This window comes from Chaetodon trifascialis, chromosome 19 (assembly GCF_039877785.1).
Source record: "Chaetodon trifascialis isolate fChaTrf1 chromosome 19, fChaTrf1.hap1, whole genome shotgun sequence".
NCBI classification, from domain to species: Eukaryota; Metazoa; Chordata; class Actinopteri; order Chaetodontiformes; family Chaetodontidae; genus Chaetodon; species Chaetodon trifascialis.
Window position 1 is genome coordinate 5,474,983 of NC_092074.1, and position 9,031 is coordinate 5,484,013.

At 41.3% G+C, this 9,031-nt stretch overlaps 1 protein-coding gene across 1 annotated transcript in view; it reads left to right on the forward strand.

Moving 5' to 3' along the window:
* The window catches only part of tnfrsf21 (tumor necrosis factor receptor superfamily, member 21), a 44,313-nt gene extending 36,969 nt beyond the window's left edge, over positions 1–7,344 (forward strand). The window contains exons 5-6 of the mRNA XM_070987743.1: positions 2,923–3,175; positions 4,812–7,344. Of these exons, the coding sequence (XP_070843844.1) occupies positions 2,923–3,175; positions 4,812–5,041 (483 nt within the window). The 3' untranslated portion in view covers positions 5,042–7,344. The remainder of the gene's footprint in view (positions 1–2,922; positions 3,176–4,811) is intronic.
* The last annotated feature ends 1,687 nt before the right edge of the window (positions 7,345–9,031 follow it).

The following is a 9,031-nucleotide window of genomic DNA, read 5'->3' on the forward strand; positions in this document are numbered from 1 at the left end:
TTTAATGCAGTCTGGAAGCAGGCTTATCCATTGAGGATCAACTTTAAATGTCATAGATGAATTAGTGGTGAGGGCTGAACATACCACGGCATCATAGATTCTAACAGTGGGGCTGATTCTGTGCTCACATGGTGGCCTGAGTTCCTGTCTTAGCTGCATCTTAGTTAATGACTCCTGTTTTGGGATTAATTACAGCTAACTGAGATTCTTCACTGTAGCATTTTTGATCTAATTAATCAAAAATATTCCCAGTGTGCGTGTCTGTCCCCTGTGCCCTTCATACTGCCGCCATCTGCCAGCTATGCCAATGAAGCTCGCTGCCTCAGTCTGTACGTGTGTGTACATAGTGTGTGTCTGTGTGTGTGTGTGTGTGTGTGTGTGTGTGTGTTTGTGTGTTTGTGTGTGTGGGTGCATCTGAGTCCCTGTCCCCAGCAGGGCCTTGTGCTGTGCTGACAGGACTAGTCAGCAACTCTGATCCTTTTTCTGTCTCACACACTCACGGACACACAGCATGCTGGGAGCTTTCTGGAACAGCGGTGCTGTTCTTCCTCGTGGTGACCCCTGCGCTCCAGCTCCGTCCTCAGTAGCTCGACTTGGAGCTGCTGAAGGCTGCCAGCTTAAGGAAATCAGATTCCATGTGGTTTGAGGGGCTTTCAGACAGAGTGGCAGGCGTATGCAAAGTACACTACCTGGGTGGGCAAAGAGGGACAGAGCCTTTCATGTAGCAGTGGGCTGGTAATGTTGTATGGCAATGATTACAGGGTCAGTGTAAGCACAGCCTTGGCAGAAATATTATGTTAAAGTTTCGGGTCTAAGATACAAAACTCTTGAAGGGTATCTGTCTTGGAGGTTTCTACCTTCACCCGCAATAATGGAGTGACACTGATAAAACTTCAGCAACTTCTCTTTACAGAAACAATGTCTCTGCTCATCATCCACAGACGCTGTTAACAGTTTTAATGAAAGTGTATCCAGTAAAAACAAATACAGTACAGTTTTAAAGCACTGTGGAGAAAACCATTGAACTTCCAGAAGCTCCAACAGACTGTTTAACTGCAGCAGAGTTAGGATTGCACATATACATAGAACATAGTTAGTCAACTTTTTGTGGGTTTATAATTGCACTTCTGTCTTGTAATGACTAAATATGTTCATGTTTTTTCTCAGTTGATTTGCTGTGTATTTTCCTAAATGTCTATAAGGAAAATTTTCCCTCTAAAATAGTTTTTCTTTCTTTTTTTATTTGTACAAGACAGTAATTTGACTTGAACTTGATGGACTAAACACAGAGTAATAAATAAAAGTGTATCTATGCAGGTTCATAGCCAAATTTGTATGACATTGTAAATTCAGGCTTGATGGAAAGACCCAAAAATGACAGTAAGTTAAAGCCAGTGTCACAAAGCTGAATATCTGTTTGGATCATTTTGTGGTACTTTTGTCACATATGCACTAACTTCCTGCCCCCTGGGGCTGCTATATTTGTCATCCCTCAAGGGTCTCCGTGTTTTTTTTTTTCTGCATCTGCTCTTAAAAAAAACATTTGTTCCAGTTACATCTGCTGCTGTGTGAAAGTCAGCGTCTTTGTGTGTACGTGTCTGTGTGCTTCTGGGCACGTATATGTCTGCACGCCTTTGTGGGCGAGACAGAGTGTATTCTGTCAGAATCACACAAGTTGTGTCACACTGCAGCCCCGTGACCCAGACATTATGGCATGGAGAAAGAAAACACAAGAGAAAGAGAACAGCGCTGGTGTTTCTGTGCCATGTCCTGTTGGAGCTCATTCATCAGGCCTGATAGCAAACTGGAAACCTTTCATTGTAACAGATTTGAATTCTCCACTGCATGAAAATGGATTTTCATCAAAAGAAAAGGTTTTGGCCCAGTTGTATTTTCTGTCTTTGTGTTTGTGTTGTTCTGTCTAGTTTTCCTTGAGCTCCACTTTCCATCTCCAGTGTGCTTGGTGAATGAAATGACCTCTCTGCTGCTGCGACCTTTAGGCCCAGCCGGGCTCACACTGTGAAAAACAAGATGTGCTCTCATGATCTCATCCCCAAACCAGTCACTACTGGTTCAAACCACAGGTTCATTACCACACCAAAGAGAGAGAGGGGGATGAGTGGAGGAAGAGGAGGGGGTGGGTTGCAACAGAAGAGGGAAGAGAGAGAGAGAAAAAAAAAAGAAACAGACACAGGAAGATGGAGCGATCGGGGAAGAAACTGAAATAAAATGGGCCACAGAGAGAAAAAAAGAAATGAAACTTTAAAGAGCGGACAGGAGAGGATGAAAAGATGAGCGGGAAAAAAACAAAAAAAAAAACACGGAGATGGAAAAAAGGAAAAGGAGAAAACAAAGAAAGAAAGACAGAAACAGAGATAAAGTTAAAGGGGGACAGTGTAACTAGAAAGAAAGAAGTGTGAAGAGTGTTTCAAAGAATCGATGAGAAGACAAATATGAAAGGATGTGGAGTGAAACAGATAAGCGAAACAAAGGTGAAAGAATCAAGAGGAAAGTAAAAGAATGACATCATTTCCTGCCTCTTCCCTGTTTCTAGACACTCATCAGCATGAATGTCTTGATGTGCTGCAATCCAGAGTAGCTGCCCGTCCAGTCCTCGTTGTGTTCTTCAAGCCATTAAGTGCTTGTATATTTGCAAATATTAGTGTTATTGAGTAAGATTTTTATTTTCTTTGTGTTAAGAGAGACCACTTTTGCATTGTCACGGAGGTTGGAGAGAATGAGGGGAAAAGATCTGAGAGAATGAGACAGATGGAGAGATACGAGACAATGATGTTGAATTCAGTGTTTTGGAGATGTCGGATCTCATGTGCTCCATGGGCAGCAAATACCAGCCTGTGTGGTCGAGTGTTGGTGTGTCACACACTTGCGTTTCTCCTCATCTTCCTTCTCTGCTTTCTGCAGTTTGACATCAACCAGCTGATGACCTCAGTGAATGTAAGCCAAAGCCTCAGTCCCATCCACAAGCCACTCGAGTCTCCCAGCAGCGTTGGCAGCAGCGGTACCATGGGTGGGGCCAGCGGTGTGGGTGTGGAACAGTCCCCCGTGGACCGCACCAAAGGTTTCTTCCCCGATGAATCGGAACCACTGCTTCGCTGTGACTCCACCTCTAGCAAAGACTCCGCCCTCAGCAGGAACGGCTCCTTCATTACCAAAGGTGAGCAAGTTAGCCACAAAACACAGAGACCAGAGCGAGTCACTAAGATGTTCTTTAAAAGCCACTCCGCGACCATTGTGTGACAGTTTTTAGCTCAGTCAAGTGGGCTTGGGGGCAAAAATGAGTGTTGGGCCTGTAAACCACAGGTTCTTCCCACTCTTTGTCAAACATTTCAATGACAGAATACTACCTGGCTCCTGTTTTGCTGTATGGTTAACTGGCATTCCACTACTTTTGGCAACAACTAGAAAAGTAAAATACAAATACAGCAAATTCACTATGTTTCTCAAAGTCTTCTGTCCTCACTGAATGTCAGTATGACAGGGACACATAGTTTCACATTGAAATCTTGCTTCATGCAGCTTTAGCTTTTCCACTTACTAAGTGTGGCTATGGAGGATATTGTTGGTTTAAATTATGGTTAAAAATCCAAAATAGAAATAAGGAATATTCAGGCCATAATAAGAAAAAAGCAAATTGAAAATGTAAAATGGCAATTAAAGAAGTGACATTTAGAAGCACTAACAGAAGGTTCTTCACAATTTCACCTTTTTTTTATTGTCACATTACATTTTCTAATGACCATTTTACATTTTAAAAGACCTTTTTTCAGTTTCCTCTTTCTTTTTAAGGTTAATTATGATCCGATTATTTATTGTAATGTTGTAAAATAAGTTTTTTTAATTTGATCTCTTGTGGACTTTTTGGATCCTCCATATGTGGCAGCCATCTTGGCAGGAAACAAACTGGTTTTAAATGCTACTGGTGTCAGTAAGGTAACTGTCAGCATATCAAGTGACTTTATACTGTTTTAATGATCACTGTCAGCTATTCAAGAGAACTCATGACAGTCAAAGCCTGTCAAACTTAGACAGAAGAGACAGTTTTCATTTACAGTACTGTAATTAAAATGTAATGAGATTTTATTTTACGTTACTTCAAGAAACATCCCAGGCTGTCATTGCAGTGTCACATTTTTGTCTGACGAGGCGTTTGTGGTAGCCAGGACAAACCAGTGTTCTGAGGCCAGATTTGTTGTTGGCCTGCGTCGATACTGAATATCAGCAGTTTCACATTCTCCAAACCCTTAACAAATTACTCAGACACTCACTAATATGTCTCACACATAATTGAAAATGGTGTGACCAGTGCTCTCAGTTCAAACATGGATGCTGACTGCCCCCAGGTGGTCACTCTCAGTATTGTTCTTAAATGCACTTTTCTTTTAACAATAGTCATATAAAAGATGTCCATATTTTGATCATATTCTGTCTCTCAAAGTTAAGGAGAGTACAGGTCTACTCAAGCCAAAAAAAAAAAAAAAGACCAAAGCTATATAGCATAATATTAGATAAGTTAAATATTACTCCAAACTTTTGACTGTTTTTTTTTTCCTTATATATAGTTCTTATTTACACAACCAGCAGACACAGAGCAACATAAAAAATATAAAAAATAAGCTGAAGGGTGTTAAAATGCTCCATAGAGCTGAGGAGAACTGCGATGTTGACTGATAATTCTGTTATCAAGTGAACCACTGTCACATTTCATCTAGTCATTTGATCCACCGTTAATATAAAAATACGGATTCGAGCAGCGTTACAATCACGGTTTCCCCTCTTTGTTTCCCCTCCAGAGAAGAAAGACACTGTGCTCCGGCAAGTGCGTCTGGACCCGTGCGACCTGCAGCCCATCTTTGATGACATGCTGCACATCCTGAACCCAGAGGAGCTGCACGTCATCGAGGAGATCCCGGCTGCCGAGGACAAGCTGGACCGTCTGTTTGAAATCGCAGGAGTGAAGAGTCAGGAGGCCAGCCAGACGCTGCTGGACTCGGTCTACAGCCACCTCCCTGACCTGTTATAATGGAGGAAAGAGGAAAAAAAGCACATGGGTGAGAAGTGGCAACGAAACGATAAGGATTGTCTCAGTGGGAGGGACGAATCTGATAAAGTAAACTTGGGTTGGTATCTGATTTGATAGAGTGTGACCTGTAATGTCACGTGATTCAGACTGGGTGTTGTAGATAAGGCCCCTCCAGTGACTCTTTCAAATCTTTACTGCTACTACTCTTTACCCTCCGATCTCAATTCTGTTGTCTTGTGTGTGCACACTATTACTCCTTCAAAACACCTCCATCCTCTGATATGAAACAGGGTCAATGTTCAATGTAACTGAAGTATTCAGAGTGTCACAGCAAGGAGTGTTTTTTCACTTTTCTTAAGTACGGTCAGACTTGTGTAAAGTGGTATTACACGAGCACTGTGACCTAAACAATGAGGCTTAAGAGCCTCCAAACAAAAAAAAAAGCTGGTCTGAAGAAAAAGCTACATGAAAAAATATAAAAAGCACTTTCTTTATCTTAACTGACCAATGCCTTCACCTTTAGAGGTTCATGCTGTTTCTTTTTTTTTTTTTTTTTTTTTTTTTTGCTGGTTGTGCCAATCATCTTGGCTTCCTTTGCCTTTAACATCATGTCATAAAAATTATCTAATGTGGGTAAGGTTATTGCTAAATGGTTGCAAGAAAGGAAACTACACACAGACAATAGTCAATAAGCTAGAACTCAGTGACACTGGTATTATCCGTGTGGTTTTAATGGGGTTTAAGGTCTTTGTAAACCACATTCACAGATATTTTGCCCAGGTATGAATTCACCTGTAGCTCATGTGCCTGAGCCTGTTACATGTCCCTTTTCTCAACCCATGAATCCTCTTTTTTTTCCTTCCACCCCTTCTAGTTGCTCGTACCTGGAGCAGATTTTCTGATGCATTGTAGTTGGTAACCACTCTACCAGACCAGCAGGGGACAGTGTTAGATGAGACAACTGGCCTGCTGCTCTGGAATAAAAGCCATATATCAAAAATACTGGATTATATGTCACAATAACCCACAATTAGAAGTAATATTTAGCTTATCTAACAATATGATATATGGCTTTGTTTTTGAACTGCTTGTGGCTCCAAAGCTTACAACAAACTGGACAGGGAGGGTGCAGTGTTCCTTCCCTGCCTGCTTCTCTGGAACCAAAGCCATATATCTAAAACTGTTATGATTTGTTGCTTTGGATGATCTATCACTTTTGGACTCATGGACAGTATAAAATACTTCTACCGGGACGCACATTCAGATCTCTGCTAGCTAGCCCTGTTCACCTCAACAAATGTAGCGTTGATAAAGTGTTCTTGACACATTTTGGAGCTCCATGTCAGTGTGGTGGGTGTCTGAGTGTTTCAGTGCTATAGTAAAAAAATGATAGACTACATGTGATTTTTTTCATGCAGTGGTATATTGCTACATTCTCTATGTAGTTGATATTAAAATGTAATAATGGTGCACTAATTGTATTTTCTATTGGAGAGGCAGACATGTATTTTCTGTGTCCTTCATTTTCTTTTATCCTGAATTGCTGTTAACTAACATTTGATTTAATTGTAATGTTTTCTACTTTTAGTTTGATTTCTTATGTTATTGTAGCATCTCTTATCATTATGACTTCTTTGTATCTCATGTTTTCATGGGCATTCACCTGTATTTCCCCCTGCTTGGTGTGACAAAATGACCTGGCTGGGATGTAAGATATGCATACTCCATACTCTACTTGAAGTCTACTTGTGTTACTTGATTTCAATGAGGAAGAAATAATGTACTCTTTCGGTTCCTTCCAAGTTCAATGTTCTTAAAATAATAATAAAACTGAAAACCACCACCAAAAAGTCATCCACCTTTGAAGAGGATTTTGCAGACACCATGAGAGCAGCATATGATGGACTCGAAGCCAGTTACGATCAAAGCTCCAGTGGTGCTAGATGTGAACTCTCACAAGTTGGCCTGACAGAGGGGCTTTTAGACCCCAGACTTATGACTATTTAAAGTATTTCAGACTGAGAGAAGAGTGAAGGTTGTGCTGCTGTGGACTGTGGGATGTTGATAGTGATGATGATGGCATTGATGAGAATGTGTGAGCTTGCTCTCCACGTTGCTGTGGAGGCTCAAACTGCAGGGTGTGAGCTTTTTATTTAGGAAGTCTGAAAGGATGGAGGTGAGTTGTGAAACGCACATGTGGCTTGAGTGGATGATTTCATCAAATTTCACACGTGTAACCAGTATGTTTACTACTATGTAACCTCTTAAAATCAACCAATTAAAGCTCAAAACATTTGTCATAATTTTGCTTGTCATTGTCACTTATTCAGATTTTTGTAAATCTGCACGTAAGTCCTTATTATTATTAGAATTTTTATGTATCTGTAGATGAAGACCAGCAGTTTAGCTAAATGTGGCACATTTACTTAACAGTTATATCACATAGTATGATTTGTTCATGAGTAAATACATGAATGAATAAATATGTACAGTTATAAGTCTTTTAGTTTGTAGCACAGTGTTTCTCAATTCCGGTCCTCGGGCCCCACTGCCCTACATGTTTTAGATCACAGGTCTCAAACTCATTCCACAAAGGGCCGAGTGGCTGAAGGTTTTCTTTCCAACCAAGCAGCAGCACACCAGACTTGACTCATTTCATTAGCTGATCTCAGTCTTCAGACAGCTGATTGGTCAGACTGCGTGCTCTTGATTGGTTGGAGGAAAAACCTGCAGCCACACGGCCCTTTGTGGAATGAGTTTGAGACACCTGTTTTAGATGTAACCTGCTCCAACACACCTGATTCAAATGAGTGGCTTATTATCAGGCCACTGCAGAGCTTGATGACAAGCTGATCATTTGAATCAGGTGTGGTGGAGGAGGGAAGCATCTAAAACATGCAGGACAGTGGGGCTGGAATTGAGAAACACTGTTGTAGTGTCTGGGAGTGTCACACATGAGGGGATGGGTATAACTCATATTACATACATTGATGGGACACACCTGGGGAACAGCCAGAAAGCAACAACTTGGAACCCTGCCTTCCACATATTTAGTCATAAAATAAAAGCTAATGTGCATATGTGAAGAGAGGAGCCAGCTGGACAAAGCCATAAGAGGTCCACCGCTATCACCACTAGCTTTGTAGCAGGAAGCCATGCAGAATGGGTGGCACGAGTGAGTCAGAAGGCATGTTAGGTGGAAAGCATATTAGACCATGTTTTCAAAAACCATTTTTGTCTCCACATAGAAACACACATTAATTCCATTTTCAGACATTTTCTCTTGTCATAGTAGGAAAAGGGAGCCAGCATGCCCAATACCAGGAACCTGAAACTGAGAGAGCTAAATGGAATTCATCCATCGTTCTTTTTATTATTCTTACCTGTGCTTTTCATACTGTGACTCACAGGGTGGAAAACATTTACAACATTTTTTCCTCTCCATTTTTCACTTCTCTTCCTCATTGTTAGTCTAAAAATGAAAACATATATACATCTTTTGTGACCTACTTGCACAGCCAGTCACATCTTTCCCAATACCCTTAACACCCACAGTGACTGACAGTTGTTCTACATATGCACGCACACACACACACACACACACACACACACACACACACACACACACACACACACACACACACACACACACACACACACACACACACACACACACACACACAGTTAAGTCACCACTGTGTCCCCATTGTTGTAAATGCCTCACTTTCTCATTTAACTATCTCCAATGGGCAGCAGAAAGGTCAGTGTGGCTCCAGTTACAGGTAGGTGAAGTTTCTGAATAAGATTCTCGTACGTGTGTGGGTGTGTGAGTTCAATGCATGTGTGTGTGGGTGTGTGAGTTCACGGTAACAGGCCAAGGATCTGCCCAAAGTTGGAGCAACAAAGATGTCTTTGATCGCCACCAATTCACAATGGACGTGTTATGTAACAGAGCAGAATAGAGGGTGTGCACGTGATGTAATGTGTCCT